Below are 25292 nucleotides of genomic sequence, written 5' to 3' on the forward strand. Positions count from 1 at the left end.
AACATAGATGGACAGGTTTGCATCTTCCCGCAATGTCAGGATTTGTTGACTAAACAATAAATTCACATGCCCCATTGATTTGTTTGGGCTGCAATTTGTCAAATAGTCCTGATTCCATTGCTATCTGGACATTTATTTTTCCTCCCTTGCTAGCTAGCCACGAATGACCTTGAACTTGTGATCCTCCTGCCTTTACCTCCTTATGCTGGCATAACAAGTGTGCACCCCCACATCCATTTCACACAGTAACGGGGACTGAACCCAGCCAGGAATCCACGCATGCTAGGCAAGCATTCTGCCAGCTGAGCAGCCCTCAACACAGGCTTTTATTCCAGTCTTAATGACTAATATTAACTAATATTAACTCTCAGACCACACATCAATAGTTCATCTCATAACTGTCAAATATGCAGGTTGCTCAATGACTAAGAGAGAGTTGAAGACTGTGGAGTCCGGAGAGGATGCCCAGAGGTGGCGGACCAAGAGCTGATGCAGGTGCAGAGGAAGTCTCTGAAGGAACCAGACGTCTTCAGAGCCACGCGTGCAGGCTCTGAGGTGTCAGACGTAGGTCTGGTGACAGGCTTGTCAGGGCTAGTTTGAAGTGGCTGAGTGTCATGTCAAGAGGAACTGTATTCAAACTGGAGACAGAGGCACCTGCCCTTCACTGTGGCAGTTTTCCTGAGGGTGGCCTGTGACAACTGACCTGGTGACTAACCAGTGAAACTGGTACATTTTGATCTTGGGGTGCATGTCTTCTAGTCCCAGGTAAGGGTGTTCCATCTGTTTGGTCTGGGTTGATAAACTCACACGGCTGCTTTTTCTTTTTCTTTTCTTTCTTTTTTTTTTTTTTGAGTAATTTGGAATCTTTTCAAGTGTCATTGTTTATCAGTGTAGATAAATTCTCATTGTGTGCCTCCTACTGTGCAGCAGGTGATAGGTGTTTACTTGTGCAAACAAGCTGCAGAGTCACTCTTTCTTGGCACTTACCTTCAAATTGGAGCAATTCAAACCAAGGCCATCGCTTTAAAAATGGAGTCATTCTAGGTGTGGCCCAGAGACCGCAAGCCGACACTTAGGGGAACGCAGAGTAGCCTAGATCAGGCCCGGCCTGTTTTCATCTAGCAGGCACAAGTCCATTTGTTTCCATTCTTAGAAGCACAAAATAAAAAAGAGAAGAGAAAGAAAGAAGGAAGCCGAGGTCCAGAGAGGTTACCCAAGGTCTCACAGTAGTGAGTGACACCCAGGTCATCTACTCCAGGGTCCTTGTCTTTCTTCTTTTGTTTGTTCGTTTTTACTGTTTCTTCTCTTGAGATAGGGTCTCCTGTAACTCATGCTAGCCTGGAACTTACTAGGCCATCAGGTGATCTTGAACTCCTGCTCCTCTTGCCTTTGCCTCCCAAGTGCTGGGATTACAGATGCGCACACCATGACTGGCTTCCTTTCCTCTCTGGTTCTCCCCATTTAGAACAGCCTAATTAAGTGTGCTCTAGCCTAAGTGGTTATTCAGTGCCAAGTGGTCAGCTCTAAACACACATGCGTATGAGCAACGCTAAATTGACTCAGCAGCCTGCACTTATGTATTTTTATGTGCGTGTACATGTCATGATAATATTTTAACAATGAAAACAATAGAGATGATGCATCAAAGAAGAAAGGGGTGGGGGGGCCTGAGGTCGAGGAGGGGGAGCAGTGGGAGGGGAGCGGGATCGAAGAGCTAGTTCCAGGACAGGCTCCAAAGCCACAGAGAAACCCTGTCTCGAAAAAAACAAAAAAAAAAAAAAAAAAAAAAAAAAAAACCAAAATATATTACATACATGTGTGAAATGTCATGATGGAGCCCAGTAGTTTGTTCAATTAATAGGTGCTTAAAATGACTATATACAAAGATATATATGTAAGGTAAAGACCTTATAACCACAGCAATACTCCTAAATCTTCCCCGAGGAGAAATTAGGGTCATTCCAGTGGCTACATTCAAGGCTCAGAGGATTTGGAGGCTTCTGGAGTTCGTGTTAGGGACAGTGAGCACTCTTCTTAGGACACTTTGCATGAGCTGGAATCTGCTCTAAGTAGTCCATGGGCTGAACTCATCCCCTCCTCAGAGATGGCTCAGTGGTAAAGAGCGCTGGTTGATCTTCCAGAAGCCCTGAGTTCAATTCCCAGCAACTACACGGTGGCTCACTACCATCTATAATGAGATCTTTTATCTGAGTGGGGCATGCATTACTCTGTAATCCCACACTGGGAGGCTGAGGCAGGATGGCCATGAGCTTGATTCTAGGTTACATAGTGAGTTCCAGAGTTCTGGGCTAGCCTGGGCTAGCGTGAGACACAAAACCACCCAGTATAATGTTAAAACTCAAGTGCAGGACTTGAGAGATGGTTCAGCAGTTAAGCACTGGCTGCTCTTCTAGAGGACCAGGATTTGTTTCTCAGCATCCACGTGGTGGCCTCCATGAGCAGTGTATGGCTGTGATACAGCTCTATACATGTGAACAAAACACCCATGTACATAAAATATAACATATGAGTTAGCCAGTATAGTGGTACACACCTTTAATCCCAGCACTCGGGAGGTAGAGGCAAGAAGATCCCTGTGAACTCAAGACCAGCCTGGTCTGCAGAGTGGGTTCTAGGCCAGCCGGGGCTACAGGGAGCCCCTGCCTCAAAAAACAAAACAAAACAAAAGCAAGCACATCCATCACAGGCCTGGGAAAGCGGCTCAGTCAGCAAAGTGATTACTGTGAAAACTTGAGAACCTACGCTCAGTACCACCGTCCATGTCAGGCCCAGTATGGTGGCAGGCGCTTATAGCCCCAGTGCCTCAGGTGAGAGACAGGGAAGATCCCTGGGGCTCGCTGGCCAGACAGTCTAGCTAACTGGTGAACTTCAGGTTCAGGGAGAGACCCTGTCTCAAAAAAAAAATAAGGCAGAAACTTATTGAGAAAGACACCTACGTTCTTCTGTGGCCTACACATTTGTGTGCATAAACATGAGCACACACATATACACAAAACCTTCAACTGACCAGAACTCATATATAGCTTCTCCTTTTGGAGGGTTTGTTTGCTTGTCTTTTGATACAGGGTTTCTTTGTGTTGCCCTGACTGTTCTGGAACTCACTCTGTAGACCAGGCTGGCCTCAGACTTAGAGATCGCCTGCCTCTGCCTCCTGACATAGGAGACTTCTTATAGGCTGACTTTATCTCTCTTAATGGGACTATCTAGGCTATTTGGCTTGGTTTGGGACGTGGTTGTTGATACCGAATCAGCCAGAGTTCTCACACAGTCACCTACACAAACTATGGATGAGTCATGATTTCAGGTGCAGATCTAGCTGTGGCCACAGCTGCAAGCCCTGGCTCAGCTTCAGGTGTCTTTCACCATGGTCTCGGACTGTGTTTGGAGTCCTTCAGATATGTCATCTTGAAATCTGGGTGGATCTTAGAGGATGCAAGCCTGTAATCCCAGTTCTTTGAATGTTGAGGCAGGAGGGTTTCAAGTTCAAGACCAGACTGAGCTACATCATGAGACTCTGTCTCAAAGACTCAACATACATGGACACACACACACACGCACACACACACCATCTTAACACTGGTCGTGTGCCCAGATGGTCTGGGTTATGGGCACACACTCAGGCTTGTGCTTTATAAAGTGATGGGCGGTCCCATCGGAACATGAACAGGCATTGCAGGGGACAGGGAATTGGGGTGCCATCAATAGGAAAGGATGGGGTTTCAGGGAAGGGCTCAATTTCCCCTCAGCCAGAACCCATGGAGCTTGGATGGAGAGAACACAGCAGAACTGGATCTCTGACCTGCCTCCATATCTGGGCTCCCAGGCTTCCTGGCACTGGATCCCCAGCATTCAGAAGCCAGCAGGGCTGTCGGCTGTGAATGAAGCAGCTCTGTGTGCATCAGCAGAAAGAGAAAGCCAGGGCTGAGGAGCAATACAGCTGCGGTCAGCACAGCCTGGCTAGGGAAAAGGGCAGCAGTCAGCTGGAGAGCACCAGCTTCAGGTGAAGACAGCTGGGTTCAATTATTTAAGAATCGGGGGAGGGGCAACAAGATCGCTCACTGGGGTAGAGGCACGCACTGCCAAGCCTGACCCCTGAGTTTGAGCCCCGGGGACCTGCAATGACTCCTGCAAGTTGTACTTTGACTCCCGTGTGAGCACGGCTGCACATGGCCCTGCCCAAGTCCCAGGGCCAAGCAGCTCAAAACACAACATATTCTCCGAGGACTTAGTTCATCACATCAAGTATCCTTGAGAGTGCAGGTGTGTGTGTGTGTGTGTGTGTGTGTGTGTGTGTGTGCGTGTGCACATGTGCGTGTATGTGTGCGTGTGTGTGTGTGTGAGTGTGCTGTGAGGGTGGGAGTGCTTTCCAGCAAAAGGCATTCATTTTTCATAGCTTTTGGTAGCTGAAGTCAATATGAGTGGAAAATCGTGTTTGTCCTATAAACTGGTATCCCTCCCTTTCTCTCTCTCCCTCTTTATGACGGCAGTGCCCAGGGCCTCACACATGCCAGGCAAATAATTTACCGCTGAGCTGCAGCCCCAGCTCCTCCTCATGAGTGACTTCTAGGTCGCTTTTTTATTGCTGAACCATATCCTAGTTCTAGCTCTTTTGAGACAGGGTCTTCCTGGAATCTCAGGCAGGTGGCACCGGGCCTGGATAGCTCTGTGTATTTTGTATTCAGTTGACCCGAATCAGCATTTGAGCAGAGGGTCATTCCTTGAGCATTTCCAATACTTAGGATGGGTCTCACTTGAGCCAAATGCAAAAAACAACCAATGTGGACCTGGGCATGGTGGCACACACCTTTAATCCCAGCACCCAGGAAACAAAAGCAGGCAGATTTCTGTGAGTACAAGGCTAGCCTGGTCTACATAGAAAGTCCCAGGCCAGACAGGGTTACATGGTGGGACCTTGTCTTAAAAAAATTCAGAGGTTTAAATCTTACTTTATAAAAGCTATTTATCTCTACAAAGAAATCACAGTTTTAGTATAATCTACACATAACTTTATGGTGTTTAGCATCAATACTGACATTTCATTTTTCCAGAATTGATATTATTCATTATGATGTATCACCTTATAAGGCAAGAAGGCTTTGTGTGTTGGGGGTAAGAATCAGAATCGAGGCTTGTATTCCAAGACCTTTGGATATGCAGGATTTTGTTGTTGTTGTTTGCTTCAGACAAGGTCTGCAGCCCAGCTTGGTTTGGAAGTCACAGTGGCCTAGACTGGTTTCACACCCAGCCATCCTGCTGCCTCAGCCTCCCAAGTGCTGTAAAGGTGTGAGCTTTTCGGTCAGACTCCCAAGGCACAAATTCCAGCTCTAATCATTTGTTTGGTTGCCCCCTCCCATCTTAAGTGTCTCAAGAAAGGATTTCTCTGTGTAGCCCTGGCTGTCCTAGAATTCACTCTGTAGATCAGACCAGCCTCGAACTCAGAGAGCTCTGCCTGCCTCTGCTTTCTGAGTGCTGGGATAAAGGCGTGCGCCTCCACTGCCCAGCTAATTGTCATTTTTTCCAGGTTATTATTCATTACACGTATGTGCCACGAATGCAGCGAGCCGCAACAGTGAGCCACTATGTTTGTGCTGGGACTCGAACCCAAGGCCTCTGGAAAGGCAGCACGGGCTCCTAACTGCCGAGCCATCTCTCCAGCTGTGACTTATGACCTGTTTCCCTCCATGTAAAATGGTGACTGGGGACAATTTGGGGGGAGGTGAAGTAGCAGAAACTGCGATCAGAATGGAATTTTCTTTATTTTTGGTTTTGTTTTTGTGTCTTTTTTAAGGGGAGAGCAAGAACACAGTTTCCATTAGCACACATTATGCAGCCAAGTTTCCTGAATTTGGGGAAATTGCAGTGGTCAGCACGCCCTGAGTAAAGTGGATGAGCCTCGTCCTGGGAAAACCACCTCTGTGATCAGGGTTTCTCCCCTGCCAGGTGAGTATACAATAGGAATTCTCTTTCTTTTTTTCCTTCTTTCTTTTCTTTTCTTTTTTTCCAAGATAGGGTTTCTCTGTGTAGCCTTGGCCATCTTGGAACTTGCTTTGTAGACCAGGTTGGCCTCGAACTCAAATATTTGCCTGCCTCTGCCTCTCAAATGCAGGGACTAAAAGCATGCACCATTACTGCCAGAGAATATGAATTTTCAATTTAAAAGCTGTATGAATTTTCACTTAAAAATGGTGATAATCCAGGCATGGTGGTGCATGTCTTCAGTCCCAACACTGAAGAGCCAGAGGCAGGCAGACCTTTATGGGTTCAAGGCCCATGTGGTCTGCATAGCAAATTCTAGGGCTACATAGTGAGATGCTGTATCAAAAACTAAATGCAATAAGATCAAATATTTACTACATGTGAGGCATTGTTATTGTGGCCTGGAACTCAGTATGTAGCCCTGGCTGGTATAAACTTATAACAATCTTCCTGCATCAGCCTCTAGTACTAGGATTACAATCAGTAGACACCACACTGAGTTCTCATTTACAAAATGCCATAAGTGTGTGGTGTGTTGGTGATGTTTTCCGCTTTTACAGAGGAGGAAGTGGGATGTCAGGGAAGCAAAGTGACTTATGGAGATCACACAGGTTGTGCCAGGGCTCCCAGCTCCAGAGTACAGCTCAAAGCTGCTGCTGCTGCTGCTGGTGATGAAGATGGTGGTGATGATGATGATGATGATGATGATGGTGATGATGGCGATGGTGATGATGATGGTGGTGGTGGTGATGATGATGATGGTGATGTGGTGGCAATGGTGATGATGATGGTGATGATGGCGATGGTGGTGATGATGGTGATGTGGTGGCAATGGTGATGATGATGGTGATGATGGCGATGGTGGTGATGATGGTGATGATGGTGGTGGTGATGATGATGATGATGGTGATGATGGTGATGATGATGATGATGGTGGTGATGATGATGTTGATGGTGATGATGATGATGATGATGGTGATGATGATGATGATGGTGATGTGGTGGTGATGGTGATGATGATGGTGATGATGGCAATGGTGGTGATGATGGTGGTGGTGATGATGGTGATGATGATGATGATGATGGTGGTGATGGTGGTGGTGATGATGATGATGGTGATGTGGTGGTGATGATGATGGTGGTGATGATGATGGTGGTGGTGATGATGGTGATGATGATGATGATGATGGTGGTGATGATGATGGTGGTGGTGATGATGGTGATGATGATGATGGTGATGATGATGATGGTGATGATGATGATGGTGATGATGATGGTGATGATGGTGATGGTGATGTGGTGATGATGATGATGGTGGTGATGATGATGGTGATGGTGGTGGTGATGGTGGTGGTGATGGTGGTGATGGTGGTGATGATGATGATGATGGTGGTGGTGATGGTGGTGATGATGGTGATGATGATGATGGTGATGATGATGATGGTGATGATGATGGTGATGATGATGGTGATGATGGTGATGGTGATGATGATGATGATGATGATGATGATGATGGTGATGTGGTGGTGATGATGATGGTGGTGATGATGATGATGATGGTGGTGATGATGATGGTGATGATGGTGATGGTGGTGGTGATGATGATGATGATGAAGGTGATGTGGTGGTGATGGTGATGATGATGATGGTGATGATTGTGATGATGATACTTTCATCCCAGAATTTGGGAGAAAGAGGCAGGAGTCTCCCTGTGAGTTTAAGGCCACATACCAAGTTCCAAGTCAGATGGTGTTAAATATGAAATTATAATGATAATGTTGAGAAACACTAGACTCTCTCCAAATGCACTTCACCTTTTCTCATTCTGAGATTCCTGGAGACAGGATCGCCATTTTGGGGCTAAGAGCCAGTGGATGGTTGTTTTGCTATTCTGGTCTCCAGGCTGTACCCCAATATCTGTCTCTGGGCTGTTATTAATCGTGCAACAGGTATCTGAAAATCTCTAACGTATACCACGGCCAGCGCCCGAACTCACTGAGTCTGCGCACAGCTCCACTCTGCTTGGACAGTGGCTCCTTTCCAAGAACCCCGGTGAATTTTGGGTACGAGCTGCCTCCTGCTCTGAGTATGGCCCTAGGCAGTGATTTAATGCCTTCGACCTTCAATAGGCTTCTCCATGAAATTGGGATAATAAAAAGACTTGCCTCCAGGGTGACTGTGAGGAGTATATTACACAATGTGCATATATTATATATAAAAGCACTTACCATTTAACCCATAAAGCCTGGCCAATTTGTAAGTCTGAGCAGTATCAAGGTGTGCACACATGACCAACACCATCACCGTTGCCAGAAAGGTGGTTCAGAACTTGTGGACTGGCCCATTGGAAGACAATTTGTAGTAGCCCATTCGCTCATGCTCTGCAGGTCCTGGGGAATCGAACTCAGGTTGTCAGGCTTAGCAACGGGTGCTTTAAAGCTGAGTCATTTCATCTGCCTTAATTTTAAAATTTACTTACTTAATTTTGAGACAGGCTTTTATGCCTCCCTCGTATACTGCTACGAACTGCTTGATACTCCTGCCTCCACTTCCGGGGTGCTGGGACTGTAGGCAAATACTGGGAATCAAATACAGGGATTTTTACATCCATGGCAAGACTCTGCCAAAGAAGTGAGCTACACCTCCAGTCTCTCATGGAAGGCCTTATAAATCACTGCCAGGGCTCTGCTGTTGCTGGCAGGTGGGGCGATTGCATTGGAGGATATTGAGTGGACCAGGTACATGACTTGAATTTTAAAAAACAGTCTCTGGGGCGGCCTGATCCTCGACAGGTCTGCTCACTTCTCCAGGCCCTAGTGGCCCCTGTGAACCCTGAGCAGCAATTGTTGGTACATATGGTCACAGGCCTGGTGTCTTGCTTGCTGGCAGTGATGGCCAGCCAACAGCGCCACGGGATGAGTGGCATGTCGTGGGAACTTGGTAGGTCGTCTGTGTTCTGCACCTGTTGGTCCTGGAAGGAAGGGTTCAAGATGAAGGAATACTGTCAGGCTGGCTGGGCGCCTGGGGAGGCCGCCCACGGTAGAAAGCTCTGAGTGCGAGTCGCCGGGCTACATTCACGGCATTGCCAGGAGCACCCAGCAGGTGGCGCAGCGGCGCCGGGTCCAGGCAGGCGCCCCCACAAGGATCCCTCACCAGCCCTCGGGCTCCGGCTCACCCGTGCTTGTCACTAACTAGCATCACCATCCGGGGCCCCTTGGGCGGTGACAACACACACACAGCCGGAAGTCGGGTTTCTCAGCGCCCCCGTTTTCCAAGAAAGCTGTGATTAAGCGGTGGCCCTAGAAACCCACAAAGGCAGCTGTTGAGTCTGAGTGAACCGGGAGCGCAGAGGAGGGGACAAGAATAGCTGAGGCCATTGGGAGGTTTGAATCCTCATGTGGCTTTCAAGCCTTGTGAACCTGGACCTACACGTAATTTCTGTGGGCTTCGGGTCCCTCTTCTGAATAAGCTGTTCTATACATACTTCACAGAGCTGGGGAAGATGGTTTACTTTCTTTAGGTCGTCTGCCCTATTCTGTTTTCAGAACCGGTTTGCTCCATCCGCTGGCACAGTCTGCCCAAATAGACCTTATTCTAACCGGTTAGGGTCCTACCCAGAGAAATGCCACAGCGGCCAGTCCACGATCACAGAGCCATGGCAGACTGTAAGGCCACTAACCACCTGCTTTCTACATCAGCAAGGGGTCAGCCAGCCTGTGGGAAATCCAGAGCATCAAGGTTTGAGGGTGTGAAGACAGCTATGCCTGGGCCTTCCCGTGGCTTCTTCCCTGAGGGCACACTTCAGGAACAGGATGGGACCGCTGAACCCCGTGGGATCTAGGTAGGCTGCGACTCCTGCCTGTCAGGAGCCAGGAGAAAGCTGGGTACACACTCCCTGGCCCTCATCACCCTCCACGAGCCAGCATGTGTGGAGGACAGCCTGACCTGGTATATCTTCATGGTGAAATTGTGGGGGGAGGGATTAGAGGCAGATGGTGGAACGGAGAAGGAGGAGGGCTTGGTGCGAGGAGCTGAGTTAAAGGTAGAGATGAACACAGCACAGGGAGAGGAAGAATGACAGGGGAATTACAATGAGGAGGAGGAAGGTGAGAGAGGGAGTGTGGGAAGGGAGAGCAAGGAAGAGGAGAGTGGGTGGGGAGGGCAGAGGAGGGAGCCTATTTGAGCAACCTTAGGACCAGAAAAGGGCCTGTGATTATGGAGAAGTGGCTTGATTGTGCTTAGAAGACCAAAGGGGCAAAGTGTGGAAGCTGACACCCAAAGAACATTCTGGATAGGAGGAGCAGATCCATAGCCACCGAGGGGGAAAAAGCTTCTGGCTAGGACTTCTGGGTCCTGAGGAAAGGAATGGAGATTGCTGAGGTGGCTCAAGGAGGGGAAGGAGATCTGGAGGTCTACTGGCCTGGCCTACAGGAGCGAGAGAAAACACAGCGATGGCTGGATGTGAAGATCTGGAAACCAGGGAGCTGAGCTCTCCAAGGGATGACATCTGCCTCTCTCCTAGCCCCTCAGGACTCCAACAGAGTCACTGGGAGACCTAGGAGGGCGGGGCAAGGCTGGCTTTTTCCAGACAGGGAAAGGGAAGGGTTGGGGAGAATTCTCAGCATCTTCTCCCCCACATCTTAATCGTCTGCACCCACACCCTCTTCTCCTCCAGAACCTCTGTTGTCAGTGAGCATTAAAGGGAAGGGGACTAGTTTTCTCTCCATAGCTTCCTCTACCATTTCCTTGCTGGCCATCCAAAGCAGGGAAACGAGGGAAAATAGGAAGACTTGACAGGCCTTGGCTTCCTGGGAGTGGCTAGCATTCCTTCCAAGCCAGTGGTTCTCAACCTGTGGGTGTGACCCCTCCGTGATTGACCAACCCTTTCCATAGAAGTCGCATATTGGATACCCTGCATGTCGGAGATTTACATTACCATCCATAGCAGTAGCAGAATTACAGTTATGAAGTAGTGATGAAAATAATCTTATAGTTGAGGGGAGGTCACCATAGCATGAGGAACTGTGTTAAAGGGCTGCAGCGTTAGAAAGGTTGAGAATCACAGCTCTAAGGAACATTATTTTGGAAATGGTGCTTGAGAAGGGCAGATGATATAGATGCCCTAAAGCGAAGCAGGGTCTTGCTATGCATCCCAGGCTGGCTTTGAACTCATGGAAGCCCAGCAACCCTCCTGTCTCAGTCTCCCAAATGCTAGGATTATAAGCCTCTGTTGCCATACCTGGCAAAACCAAGGCGTTTGGCTCTGACTCTGAACCAGGAACCCGAGGGTCATGGAGGCTTTCATGCATCCAACAGACAGATTTAACTTTAGAAATATTTTGGATTGCTGGACCAGGATCCCAGAGGGAGGCTTACAGAGGATCCAGGCGGCTAAAGTCAGCATTAGATCAGAACTGAAGTAGGAAAAGGGGAGCAGGGAGGTGGATGGATACTCAGGAGTTGCCCGAACATGAACTGGGCAGAGGGGTTGGTTGGCTTAGAAGCTGAGGCAGGTTGGATGTGAGACACTAGGGTTTATGTAGGGGAAGGGGCCCAGGAAATCATGGAAAGCCAGGACTGGAATTAAGATGCCAGACACAGGCTCAGAGGTTGGTATCTGAGAAGAACAGGAAAGAAAGGAGGGGGTCCATCCCCAGCCTTGGGGCAGAAACAGCATTTAGAGGGAAGTGGAAGTTCCCAGTTGCTGATGGACCCATGGGGCTCAGGAGAGTGCACTGTGCCCCAGGGTTCCAGGAACTTGGGGCCAGAATACATCCAGAGTAAAAACCTTTGAAGTCTCATGTTCTCAAATTCTTGCCAGCTTTGCGTTCTCCACCGTCAGTGTACCCGTGCGTTCTTAGGCGCTAAGATTTTCCAGTACTTAGTATGGACATTGTGTAAGCGGCCTTTCTGTGTTCCCTCCCCACGCCCACAGTGTGAACATTCACAATTGAGAATGAAGCTCTGGGTTGATCCTGGGACCTTCCCAGGTCCTTCAGGCTCATGGACGCTCTCAGGTCCCTTTACAGGCAGCAGAATAGCCCCCTCCCAAACACATTGTTCTTGGCCACGTGACCCCATTCCCTTCCTACCGGGGTCAGGTGGCTTTCTGAGACATAGACTGAATGCCACTCCTCCTTGCCCAGCCCCCTCCTTGGCACAGCAGTGCCCGGGCAGCATCCGGCAGTCAAGCGGCTGATAAGGTCGCCTGCTGCCCCGCCCATGCTCCCACTTGCTGCTCCAGCTACACCTCCCTCCAGCTTGTCCTTCAAGCGGATGTGCCTTGTCTTTCTTTTCTTTTCTTTTTTCTCTCAAGACATGGTTTTTCAGTAACCCTGGCGGTCCTGGAACTTGCTCTGTAGACCAGGCTGGTCTCGATTTTGGAGATCTGCCTGCTTCTGGATCAAAGGCCTGCACTGCCGCCGCCACCATCTGGCCCTCTTCCTTTCTTGTAGGTCTTTTTGGGAGAGCCTCTTTGCCCTGGCTTTGTCCATCCCTCCACATCTTCTTCAGGAGGCACTGGCTACACAACTTGAAGAACTGACTGTGAAAAAGGAAACCAGTGGTGAGCGTGTTTAAAATGTATGAAGAGGTTCGAGATGAGAGCTGGGGTGGTTGTTGTGCCTGTAATCCCAGCACTTGAGGCAGCTGAGGCAGGAAGACTGAGTTCAAGGTCATCTCGGGCTATGCTGACAAGACCTTGTCTTAAAAAAGAAAAAGAAAAAAAAAAGAAAGGAAGGAAGGAAGGGAAGGAGAAGAGAGGGAGGAAGGAAGGAGAGAGAGAGAGAGAGAGAGAGAGAGAGAGAGAGAAGAAAGACAGTAACAGCAGAATATTAAACCGTTGTAAGCGTGTGGGCCACCCCACAGGTCACAGTGCCATAGGGTCTTGTCTTCGGCACTTGGAGCTCCCATCAGTCTCTGTTAGGAGTCCCCATAGGCTCTCAAGTTCCCCAGGGACCACCATCAGGGTGTGGTGGTGCCGAAAAGTCTACCACTTGAGAGGCAGACACAAAGAATCAAGAGTTCCATGGCACTCTGGCTTCCACGAGACCCTGCTTAGAACACAGAAAATGAAACAGGCCACCATCCTTCCTGCCTGTACCTTCTCAGCCCAGACTACCCTGGCCACCACTTGTATCTACTTGTTCTATAAGAACTGAGACCCTGAGAGGTAGGGATCTGTGCTATCGGTCACCACGTTCCCAACATTCTAATCCCACCAAGACCAAGACAATGCCAAGCACTGACACCCTTCTATGCATATGAGGGCCCATATGCTAAAAAACCTCAGGAAGGACAACTGGATCCCACTACCCAGAGGAGACTTGCTCTCTTTGAGGAGTCTTCCAATCCCATCAGGTTCTCCCACCTAGGAGTCCATGGAGAGGGCTCAACCCCCAGGAGGTCTTCTAGGGGATCATGGATCTCTCCTACTGTGGACACCCCGAAGCCTGTGGCGAGGCGTGGCAGCACACTTCTGGGGAAGAGTACGAGATCAAGACCGCAGTCACCGGGAGACGGTGACTCAGCAGCCTGGGTTTGGTCCCCAGACTGTGCCAGGCACTTGTTTTGATCAGGGGGCGATGGGCAGTAGATGCCATACTCCCTGACCTCAGGAAGTTGGTGGCTTCGGCTGGCAAGGATGCACAGAATCACTTAACTTTAAATCCTCGCTGATGGTGCCGTTTGCTTTTGCCCTGGGGTGAGGGGTGGTCTGAGTGTCCTGTGAAGTTCCAGGGAGACCTGCCTGCCCCAGGTACCACCTCCCACTGTCATGCTGCCACACTTGAAGGAGGCTAGCCCTGGTATGCGCCTCCATTCTAGCCCTGTTTACTGGGCCTGATTCCACCTGATCAGCCTCAGCTTTTTTGGCCTCTATCTACTGGCTGCCTTGCACTGGGGCTTGGTGAAGCTCCCTTCTTCCTATATTACAGACAAATCAGCTGTCCTACCTGTGGGGTGGATCCTGGGACTGGAGACCTGGGTCTGCCCCCTCTTCCCCTAGTTTCTATGGTCTCTCTCTGTTCTGGGTCAGTTGCTAGTCTCTTCTTTGTAGGGAAGGGAGAGCTGCTGACACCTCTCATCTCACCCCAGGTTCAGCCAGGCCTAGGCCAGCCTTCTGCCAGGACTGTTGCAGCATCTCCCTCCCCAGTTAGCATGCTCCCTTTGTCCCTCCACACCCAGGGTCTCCCACGGGAGCTTCCTTGAGATCCCGAAAGACTACTATCCTCATAGCGCAAAATCCTCCAGTGGCCAGGTGTGATGGTGCAAGCTTGTAATCGCAGCACTCAGAAGGCCGAGGCAGGAGGACTGTGGATGAGGTCAAGGAGTCTGAGCTACACAATGAGTTCAAACCTGGGCTAACGTTATGAGACCCTGCCTCAAAGAAACAAAAGAAAACCTCCTGCCGCTTAGAAGAAAACCCACTGTCTTCCCATGGACTCATGGGGGTTTTATCCCCTGCTTCCTGCCTTGATATTATGCCAAGTCCCTTCTCCACCCATTTCATCTCCGCTTCCCACACTCCCCTTTTCTCACAAGCACCCCTAACATGCTGTTTCACATGCATGGGATGCTGTTCCCGCTCCTTGCTAACTGTCTCCTGCTGGAGTGACCTTCGGGCCTCAACTGGAGTCAAGTCCTAAGCTTCACAGTTCTGTCTCTCCCACGTGTACACCCGGCTTCACACTCAACCCTGTTTGACATTTACGTCTGTAGGTGCAAACGGTGCAAATGGTGCAAGGGGAGCACTTGTACCGGAATCTGTCGCGGTCCAGCAATCAGGAAGGTTTAGGAACGGTGCACTCTGGCTCCCCCTCCAGGTGAGAATGGGTATTTCCAGCTGGCACTGAGCCAGCCCTCTCACCTGTTGGCAAGCATTGCCCAACACCTATGCCCTCACTTTGGCCGATAACCTCACATGATCTTAGCCACTCAAGAGTAACAAAATGATAAAGGATTTCCGGATGCTGCAGTACTGGGGAGCCAGGTTGGGTGCCATGTTTCCTTGGCTATCAGTGGGCATTGTCAAGGTCTCAAGTCCCGCCATGAAAATGGCGTCTCATCTCACCAGAACATTCTTTGCAGCAAACCATGAGATTCCCAGCTTAGTCTCGCGCTGTCTTCGCCCTGTGCCTCACATCACCTTACCCCAGATGACTGACTGACACCACGTCCCCTCCATGTCCCCACCTGGACCTGACATCTGAGAAGCTACTCACTTGGGAGATGCTATCCTTGGTTTGACCCCATTCTTGGATATCTAATGAGGCCTGGCCTTTTCCAGGCCCCGTGTCGTGTCTGACCCTATACACTTCCAGGACCACTGTTTAGGGGGTCCAGGGCAATGACCCAGTGGGGATCAGCTCAGGAAAGACGTGAGGCCAGTGTAACAGGACCACTCCCTGTCCACGTTCACTCCTGTCTGACTATGTGGCACCTGCCTTGCCCACTGCCCAAGGCTGCTCTTGCTGGAACCCAAAGGCTGCCTGGGACATGCTTCACCTTTCCCTCCGCCCAAAGTTGTGCAAAGGTTTCTGTCTCTTCCTTAAATACAGCAACCTCAATGGTTCAATCTTAGGACCCCTCCCAGTGTCTTTGGGGTGTGTGACAGGGTCTCATGCTGTAGCTCCAGTCTGCCTTTGAACTTGTGGTCAACTCTCTTGCTGCAGTTTCCTGGGTGCAGGGATTATAGGTGTGAGCCACTATATCCGCAAAGCCCTGGTTTCTATGCCTGGCTCCGCCCTCTATTCCCCACATCTGCAGAGTCCCACACTGACCAGAGCATCCTTCTCAGCTGTGCGCTGATCCCTGGTCCTACTGGGCAGCCTGGAGGGCTTTCTGCTGGCCAGAGCCTGGGGTTTCCTGCAGGAAACGTCCCCTCTAAGGTTTTGGAGCTCTGTAGTCCATGTAGTGTTTCCTGATTAGCTCGGCCACCTGCTCCTCTTTTCTCCCAGCCGTTCCCTGGTCCAAGTTGGTCCTGACCCACCCAGACCACCCGAGCCCTAGCTTCTGATCCACCTCCCTCAAGCAGCATTAGAAAGATCTTCCTAAAGTCCAAGCCTAACCACACCCCCTGTACTGAGTCCTCCATGACCACCCATCACTATCAGGACACAGTGAGCAACTCACTGGAAGGCCCCGACCCCTCCCACCTCACCTCTGCCATGGCAACCGAATGCCTGGCAACACTCAACCTTTGTTTACGCCAGGTCCTCCATCTGGAACCTTTCCTCCTGCTCCTCGCCCAGGGATCCCCTTCAGATATGCTACTTAGATCACATTCCTCCTCTCCCAGGACGCCTTCCCGGAGCCACACTCCAGGCTGAGCCAGGCACCTCTTCCGGGGTACACGCTCACTTTGGCTTCCCTCATCCCTGTCTTCTGAAGGCGTGTTTCCCACGGCTGAGGGCAGGACAGCTTGGGTCCCTGAGCCCCCACCATAGGGCACAGTACAACAGTCCCCAGAACATCTGTTGTGTGAGTGGATGATGAATCTAGACGACTATCCTGGCCCCCTCTGGAGAGACCCCCGGCTGAACTACAGGAAGTGTCTTTCCTCAGTCCCCGCCCCCATGCCCTCAGTCGCCACAGACAGAGACAAGGGCAAGGGCACAGCCCAAGCTTAGAAAAATAGGACTTTCTTGTTGTGCCCCAGTGCCCCCGAACCCTCCCCATCAGTTTTAAAAACGGTGAAGAATTTGGTGAGTCTGAGGCCAGGTCCCGAGAGGTGTCTGGATCCTGCTGTCCCGGGGCCAGAGGAGCCACAGTGGTGGGCCCCCAGCTAGGGTCCCGCAGGTTCGTGGCTGGGCCCCCAGGGCTCACAGTCCAGTTGGACCACAGTATGGGCCCTGGGTGCAGCAGGCTCAGGGGCAGGTGCACTGGGCACTGGGCCGAGGGCTCCGTTGGTCTGGGAGCAAACACTGCTGACAGGTGCTGCAGCCTTGGCCTTGCCGGGTGGCTGGCCACCGTGCACCTTGTAGCGTAGAAGCAACACGAAGATGAAGACCAGAACTGAGGCCACAATGACGCCTCCCAGTGCGATGATCATGGTGCCGCCCAGGAAGGGTGCGTGGGGTGCAGCGCATGGTCGCAGTGCCGGCTCTGTGGAGAACCGAGCGCAGCCCACTGGCCGTGTGGCGGTCAACCCGGTGGCACTGTCCTCATAGACGGCGAGCACACACAGATCATAGGTGCGGCCTGATGCCAGGTCGGTCAACAGGAACGAGCGACTGTCTGCGGGGATCATCCTGCGAGAGGACAACAGGTGGTGTCAGGACGTGGATGCCCACTACCCACGCTCTCCCAGCCCTCACCCTACCTCCCTCCAGCTAAGTTCCCCAAGGTCCTGCTGCCCCATTTCACCCTACTTCCCTCTAGCGAGCACCCCGGTTTCTTCTGCTCAGCTGACAACATACCTGTCTAGTGGGCTAGCCAGTTCACTGGAACTCTTCCCCTCAGCACCCAAGCTCCCTATTTTGCTCACTGTGGATCCCATACCATATTTCTATGCTGCCTGAGATCTTCCATTCCTCTCAGAGATTCTCCCCCTAACTGTTCTTTTTCAGGAGCCCCTACCATCTCTCAAGCCCTCAGCCCTGTGAGCACCCAGTTTCCCGGCCTCATCTGCCAAGCCCTGTCTCACAAGCAAAGTTTTCTCCCACCCAAGGCCAGACATCTCTTCGCTTCACCACCTCCCTTTAACTCTAGTTTCTACCCCTTACCCATCTCCCAGAATCTTGCTATGTAGCCAAGCTGGCTCATGTCTTGTGAAAATTCTGCCTCAGCTCCAGAGTGTTGGAAATAGAACCATTTTAATGCTACACCTGACCAGTACCCCCTTTTTTTTACTAGCCTCCCAGACATCTTTCCTCCAGATTCTCTCCCGATTTCCTTCTGTTCCCTGTTTATCTTTTGTTTGTTTTAGACCCTCGAGGGGGTGCACCATTCCTGGAGTGTGGTAACACCATGTCAGTGTGTGGAGTGGACACAGTAAGCTGCTACTCCATCTCCTGGCTCCAAAACCCATTTAACATATCGTCCTCGCATAGAGGATGTATCAGATATTAGCCCGGTAAGAGCAGACGCTATACTTGCTTATCCAAAAGGCTCGGAAGCAATTGCTTGTTTGTTTCAAGACAGGGTCTCTCACAGCTTAGCTGAGGCTTGACATGTAGCCAAGGCTAGCGCTAACTCCTTGTGCTTCTCCCTCCAACTCTGAGTGCTGGAGTGACAGACATGCTCCCCATACCTGGCTGCCTGATTTCTTTCCAGCTGTTAATTCCCCTTGTACAGCTGCTTTACGTTTCCCTAGCGTGCAGCTGAACCCCTATCCTAACCATTTGATTCCCCTGCACCCCTGTTGCCTCATTTCCTTCTAGCTTGCCAATGAATTTCCCCCTAGCCCCATTGCCTTCTTATGACTACCATCATCTCTATAGTGTTTTCCAGGGAGCCCGAGAGAGTCACCATCCCAGATTCCCTTTTCTGCCAATTGCTTTATTTCTTTCTAGGTCCATCTCTGCATTCCCTTTTATCTTGGTTTCCTGGTTTCTATTTAGCTTTACCTTTGTGTATGTGGCACTTGTCTGAGCATGTGTGTGTATGCATGCATGTCTGTACACATGTGTATATGCATGCATGTCTGTGTGCATGTGTGTATATGCAAGTCTCTGTGTGCATATGCATGTCTGAGTGGGTGTATGTATGCACGTCTGTATGCATGTATGTATATGAATGTCTCTGTGTGTATGTGTGCACATGTGCATGTGTGTGTGTGGTGTGAGTGCCAAGTCAAGCTTTGCTATGTAGCTCCCAGGCTAACTTGAACTCTCAGTGCCCTTGCCTCAGCCCCTCTGTGGCTGAGATTAAGGTGTGAACCACCAACCACGTCTGCTCTCACATTTTCTGTCCTTCCCACCCAATTCTCCCATTCCTTTTTGTTTATGTGCCCTGATGGACTGGGCTAGCTTTAGAAAAGGAACTCCACCATGACCTGTGAAGGTGGCTGTCTCTAGACTGACCCACCGCCCATCAGGCAAGGTGGCTGACCCTCCATGTCATCTCCTGAAGCCATGTGTGTGGCAACAGTCAGTTGGGAGGTGAAGGCAGGAGGGTTGTGAGTTCAGTGCCAGGGCTACATGAGATCAAGAGAGAGAGAAAGAGAGAGAGAGAGGAGAGAGGGAGGAGGAGGGAAGGGAGGAGAAGGGGAGGGAGGGAGGGGGAGAGGAAGATTGAGACAGAAAGAGAGTGAGTGGGAAGTAGGATTGAGAAGATGAGATCTTGAAGTATGGCCAGGAGAGGGGAGGGATCCAGGCAATGGGTGTGCACGATGCTAACCAGCCCTGGGAAGGGCCAGTTCTTACAGTCAGTTTGGGGCTGTCTGTACTCCTGACCCAGAGTCCATCAAGGACTGAGAGGCATCCACAGCTGCCCACACACGGTCAGTCTCTGGTGAGGACTGTCAGCCACCACCACTGCCATCCACAGTGGTCACAGCAGATGGACCAAGTGCTCTCTGGCTTGGGGACAGACGCTATAGCGACTGGCCTTTTGGAGTGTGTAAACTTCAGGCTTTGTGTTTGCAGTTGCGGAAGACAGACAGAAGCCCTCAGAATGGGGATGTCTACTCACATAGCAAGGCTTTTGCTTGTTTGGTTTTTGAGACGAGGTCTCACTATATAATGCCCTTGAACATGCTATCCTCCTGCCTCAATCTCTTGAGAGCTGGGAAGACAGACGGGCATGCACTGACACATCTGACCTAGCTTAGATTTGATTTAGCAAACCAAAAATTAGGATGTTACTGTTACAAGAACTCTGACACACAAGGCTCTCACACTGCAGGCACCCAGGCCTTGCCTCTGTTTAACCTCCTACCCCCAATTTTCCACTTACCCTCTGCTCTCATTCCTCTGGTTACCCCCACTTCCTCTGGTTACCCCCTTTGCTTTCTCAGCCGTCTGCACATATCTGCCATTCTGGCCTCTGGCTCCCGCCCCTCCTCTCTCGTCTCCTCTCCTCCTCTCGTCCACCCCTCTCCAAGACGGTGCTTACCAGGCATCCCTGGCCAGCTTCAAGCTCGCCATGCAGACCAGGCTGGCTTTGGATTTGTCACAATCCCGCCCCAAGCTCTTGCTGATCGCATTTCCCCTGTGGTAGCCTCCCTTGAAAAACCAAAGTTCCTGCTAAAATTTGTTTTTAGCCTCCCATTCCTCCCACAACCTCATTAACTTTTTCTTTGTTCAGTGCTGGGCTGAGACCTCAGGGCCACATGCAAGCGCTCTATCTGAGCTACACTCGACCCTATCAGCCATTAACGTTTCATTCTTCCAGCCGGACTTTTTCCCCTCGCTGCCGGATTTTGCTGTCTTCGTTTTTTATTTTGTTTTCAGTGCCTTCTTTCTTTCTACCTCTGCAACCCTATTTTTTTTTAAAATTATTGACATTGATTGAGAGCGTCAGCCTGCTGTCTGGTCAATTCTGTCTCGCTTCCCTTCTCCACATCTGTCCTATTTCTCTCGCCCTTTCTGCCCGGCTCTGGTTATCCCTGCTGCCTGATTTTGTTTGCCTTCACTTCCTGATTCCCTTTGCATCCTGCCGCACTGTTTCTCTGTCGTGGCTCACTACGTGGTGTTCCTGATGGACTCACAGCGCACGACCCCCCACGCCCCCACGCCAGGCCCCTGCACCTGTAGACAAGGATGTCATCCGCAGAGCTGTTGTATTGGATCTGGTACATGCGGATGCCTGGGACGGGCCTCTGGTCTGGCCACTGGACAAGAGCAGCAGTGGCCCCGTGCTCAGTCACTTGGACGCCACGTTCCGTAGGGGCCACGGTGTCCGCCACTTTGGCGGAAGCTGAGGCAGCAGAGGGCGGGGTGAGGGCATCAGGATCCCCGTCCCGCGGGGGGTCACAGCTGGTGCTATTGGCTAGCTGGGGAGGTGGAGGGGGACCCACGGTCAGCTCAACAGCAGCAGTGGCCTCGCCAGCGGCATTGGCTGCAATGCAAGTGAAGATGCCACCGTCTCCTGGCTCAGTGACCAGTAACTCCAGAGTCCCGTTAGGGAAGGCACGAGCACGGCTGGAGTTGCCCAGTAGTCGACCCTGGGGTGACACCCAACGCACTCGTGGCTCTGGGTCCCCTACCGCCCGACATCGCAGGGCAGCTGGCCGACCAGCAGGCACTGCCAGGGGCGGCGAGCGGTGGGTCACCACTGGCGGCTCACACACAAACTCCTCCTCACCCACAGCCCAGAAGTAGCGTCCTCCCAGAGCAGGAGGAGAGGCACAGGCCTCAAGGTCATCCTCCCGAGCCAGGCGTCGCAGCCACACCAGCTCGCAGTTGCAATGGAGGGGGTTTCCCCCAAAGGCCAGCACCAGGGCAGAGGCTGGTGAGCCTCGGGGCCGGGCAAGCAGTGGCAAACGGGAGAAGAGAGGGTCAGGTGGGATGGTAGTCAGGCGATTGGAGGTCATGTCCAGCCGTGCCAGCTTGTGCAGGCGGGAAAAGGCTCCAGCAGGCACTGAAGCCAGCAGGTTGTGGTCAAGGCCCAACGTGTTCACATTGCCCAGACGACCCAAAGCCTCCCAGGGCAGCTGCTCAAGGTTATTATAAGAGAGGTCGAGGTCCTCCAGGGTCTCAGCACAGTCGTCCAGGGCTCCAGCTGCCAGGGCTGCCAGCTGGTTGTTGCTCAAGATGAGGTGGCGCAAGTTGACCAGGCCACGCAGCTGACCCTCGCCCAGCGAGGTCAGTCTATTGCCATCTAGGTGCAGGGCACGCAGGGCACGCAGGTCGGCGAAGGCGCCAGCCGCCACGTGGCGGATGGTGTTTCTAGACAGGCTCAGATGCAGCAGGCCTGTCATGTTGGCCAGGTCACGGCGACGCACGGCCGCGATGAAGTTGTCTGCCAGGCGCAGCTCTGCCGCACGGCGATCCAGTGAGGGTGGCACGAACAGGAGGCCCGCCCCTGGGCACAACACACTTAGGGGCAGCGACTGGGTCTGGCAGCGGCAGCGGCGGGGACAAGGGCTGGATGTGGCCGGCTGGGGTGGAGATGAGGCAGGGGCCAGCGGTAGCAGGCAGAGGAGCAGTGGGAGGACGGCCATCGCGGGTAGGGGTGGCCTGTGGAAAAGAAGGGAGGTATTAGGGCTGGTTGGGGCTGGAGGGGGAGCTGGAGAGGGGGTGGGGTGCTCTAAAACCAGGAGAAATGGTCCTAACATGTTTGGAGAGTTAGGGACATCAGAGAAAGGATGGGTCAGAGATGTGTCACGAAGGCACTGAGAGTCAAGCATGAGCAGCGATGGTCAGGAAGCTGGTTAGACATGGGCATAGGTGGGCAGAGAATAGAACAGTTGGGCAAGGTGGAAAGAAGGTAAGCCACAGAGAAGAGGTGGGCGGGTGGCAAGACTCATCAGAAGAGGTGTGACCAAAGAGGAGAGGTGAGCAAGCAGGGAAGCTGGTCAGAGGCGGTCCATCTAGGGCTGGACAAAGACAAACAAGATGGTTTTGACCCGGTCAAAAGCCAGTAAGATAACCAGAGAGAGGAGAAAGGGCAGATACAGCCGAATCAGTAGGGGACCAGGATAACTGGCCAGAGAAACGGATTTGGAGAGAGGTTGTGAAAGGGAAGAAAGACAGCCAAGGTGCAAATGGTCAGAGATGGCCAGATGTGGGTAGACCACGAGTTAGGGGACAGAGGTGGAAGAGGAGAGAGAAGGTGGAAGAGGGACAGATGACGCTGACAGGAGAGAAGGAAAGGGTAGCTAGGAGAAGAGTCAGATATGGTTAGTGATGGCCACAGACCCAGCCTAAGAGCCACGGGTGGGCAAATGGTGAGAAAGCCAGGGGGCCAGAGAGACAAACGGTGACAGAAGTGTCAATGAGAAGCTGCGGGCAGGTGTGTCCAAGCTGAGCAGAGAGCTGGAGGAGGGGGACCAGAGGGCAGGTGTCGGCCAGAGGATGCCGGATGGTCAGCCGGTGAGAAGCCAGAGGGTGGTGGCATCAGAGATCTGGAATGTCATCGGCTGAACCAAGGAGGTCAGAGAGGGACAGAGCTGGCCATGTGTCCAGAGTGTTGGAGACACACTCATGGGACAGACTTTTCCCAAGGAAAACCCCTAAAACTGCCACAGGGCACCTAGCCCTCACCTACTTCCACCTGTAGCCCAAGCAACTCCACCCTCGCCCCAAGTCCCTTCCCACCCTGGATGCCCCTCAAAGGCCTTACCTGAGCTGGAAGCCACCCCAGGGAGCAGAGTCCTCAGGCTCCAAGGGGGTGAGAGGTCAGAACTCGGAAGGGGGCATCTGACTAAGCCTCTCTCCCCAGGGCCTCTGTGGAGAGACCGAATCCGTGGTTATGGAGTCTCCAAACTTGAAGCTCGGGGTCCCGCGCCATTGGAATTGGGCCTCGAGGGTCCAGTTTTCGAGACCAAGGCCCCAGCGGTTGTTTAGGGTCAGGCGCTCTCAGTGCCAGGCTCGAGATGCCCAACAGCCAGATGGGGAAGTTTAGGGTCTGAGTCCCAAGTCCACTCTGGAATCCGATATTGGGATCCTGTTCAGATATTAGGGTGCTGAGTCAAGACTTGGAGGTCTCTAGTCCCAGATTTCAGCACTCAGGTCTGCAGCAAGGGCTTCAGCCCCCTCGGAATTCCATGGTTTAGATCTCAGAATTGAAGGCCTAAATCCCAGGGTTTAGTTCCTAAAATAGTGGGGTCCCAGGTATAGATTTGGGAATTCGCTCCCAGATGTCAAGGTATCAGCCAGACAATTCAGAGTTCAGCTCCAAATTTGGGGGCTTAGATGCCAAATCTTGGGGTCCCAGCTCCAAATCTTGGGATCCATATTCCAAAACCATGGGGTTCAGTTTCCAAATCTTGGGGTCCCAGGGACGGATGTCGGGGTTCCAGCCCCAGATATTGAGGTTCAAGGTCCAGATCTTAAGGTTCCATGGTAGGATCTCAGGGTGCTGATACCAAATCAGGGTCCCACGCTTGGGGGTTTCAGAATCTCTGGATCCGATCGCCGGCTGCAAGCGCCCCCGATGTCGGGGTGCCGGCCCAGGGTCTGGGACAGCAGCGGCGCCGCTGGATTCGTGGCCTGCGGAGGGAACTGACCCAGAAAAAAGGGGTCTGCTGCGGTGGGTAGGGGGGCAGCCGGGCAGCTCTAGGGCTGGGGTGGGGCGAGGCCTGGACGCGGACAGACGGACAGACAGACAGGGCCACGCGGGGACCCGGGCACCGCAACGCAGGCGGGGGCGCAGGGGGGAGGGGCCGCGCTCAGAGACCCCTCCCCCGCCGGGGCCGGGGCGGGGGCCGGGCGGGGGCCGGGCAGGCGGGCCGGGTCCGGGTGCTCCCGCGGCCTCCTCGCCGGGAACCCAGGGCCGTGCGCGTGCCCGCACTTAAAGGCGCAGGCCTCGCGCGCGCCCGCGCTTAAAGGCGTAGGCAGCTCCCCCCCCCTCCTCTCAGAGGCGCGCCCCTAGCACCACCTACCATGGAGTCGCCCAGGAGCTGCTGGAAATAAGAATATCCCTGAAAAAAGGCAGACAGAGACACTGAGGCAAAGAGCCGGAGCTAGAACAGCTAGGGAGAGACTGAAAATATAGATAAGCTTAGAGTGAGAGCCTAGAGTATAATGGGGATTCAGAAATATACGGAAGGAGAGAGGTGGATAGAGAGTGACAGGGAGAGACTCAGAAACAGACACGAGAGGCAAGGACAAGTCAGAGACATGTTATCTATTTCTATCTATCTATCTATCTATCTATCTATCTATCTATCTATCTATCCATCTAATCTCATCTCTTTATCTACCCCCCCATATGCAGTACCTGAGCAACTCAGTGTCCAGTTCCCGTTCATAGCCTTGTACTTAGCCCTCGTTCTTAGATGCCCACACATCTGCCTCCTGGCCCTCTAGTTCAGCACCCCCTTCCCAGGAAGCCGCCTTCTTATTCAGGTTCCGTCTAGGAACAGGTTTGTTCTTTCAGGCAAGAGGGGCTCATTTCACTGGTTGGAAGGAAGAAAAAACTGGCACTAAGAACCTTGTCAACTCCCTGGCATTAGGGAGAGAGCTGACCGGAGAGATCCTGTAAAGGAGAGTGAGAGAAGATAGGCAATGGGTCAGAGTCAGGAGGTGGACAGGTGGACACAAAGAAACATGTCTGCCGTCTTCTCTTGTCTCTCTTCTCCCACGGAAGACCTTGGTCAGATCTGTGCCATCGCATAACTCTAGAGGCGAGGTGCTGGGGGACAGGGGAAGCAGAGGTGGCTGGTCCCACACTCTTCTGGCAGATGCTGT

The 25292-nt window shown here is 52.1% G+C and overlaps 1 protein-coding gene and 2 non-coding genes across 3 annotated transcripts; all 3 read right to left on the reverse strand.

Annotated features, from left to right (window-relative positions):
• Positions 1-5806: 5806 nt before the first annotated feature.
• On the reverse strand, positions 5807-5969 carry LOC121450226. The gene has a single exon (XR_005974563.1). It is a non-coding gene; the product is annotated as a U1 spliceosomal RNA (small nuclear RNA).
• Positions 5970-16621: 10652 nt separating this feature from the next.
• Positions 16622-24231, reverse strand: Lrfn3 (leucine rich repeat and fibronectin type III domain containing 3). Its single transcript, XM_041654776.1, has 3 exons — positions 23224-24231; positions 20688-22118; positions 16622-17246 (listed from the first exon to the last, which is right to left on the reverse strand). The coding sequence occupies exons 2-3, from the start codon at positions 22100-22102 to the stop codon at positions 16781-16783; spliced, it is 1881 nt and encodes a 626-aa protein (XP_041510710.1). The 5' UTR covers positions 22103-22118; positions 23224-24231; the 3' UTR covers positions 16622-16780.
• Positions 17931-18117, reverse strand: LOC121450233. The gene has a single exon (XR_005974566.1). It is a non-coding gene; the product is annotated as a U2 spliceosomal RNA (small nuclear RNA).
• Positions 24232-25292: the final 1061 nt, after the last annotated feature.

This window comes from Microtus oregoni, unplaced genomic scaffold (genome assembly GCF_018167655.1).
Source record: "Microtus oregoni isolate MIOR12 unplaced genomic scaffold, Mior012 000006F_ref0000085, whole genome shotgun sequence".
Lineage (NCBI taxonomy): Eukaryota > Metazoa > Chordata > Mammalia > Rodentia > Cricetidae > Microtus > Microtus oregoni.

Excerpts from the sequence above, each read along its gene's own strand:
- Lrfn3 (XM_041654776.1), bottom strand. The coding sequence starts at position 22,102 with ATGGCCGTCCTCCCACTGCTCCTCTGCCTGCTACCGCTGGCCCCTGCC. Across the intron at positions 17,247-20,687 it reads GATGACATCCTTGTCTACAG|GATGATCCCCGCAGACAGTC; the intron begins GTGCAGGGGCCT and ends GTCCTCTCGCAG.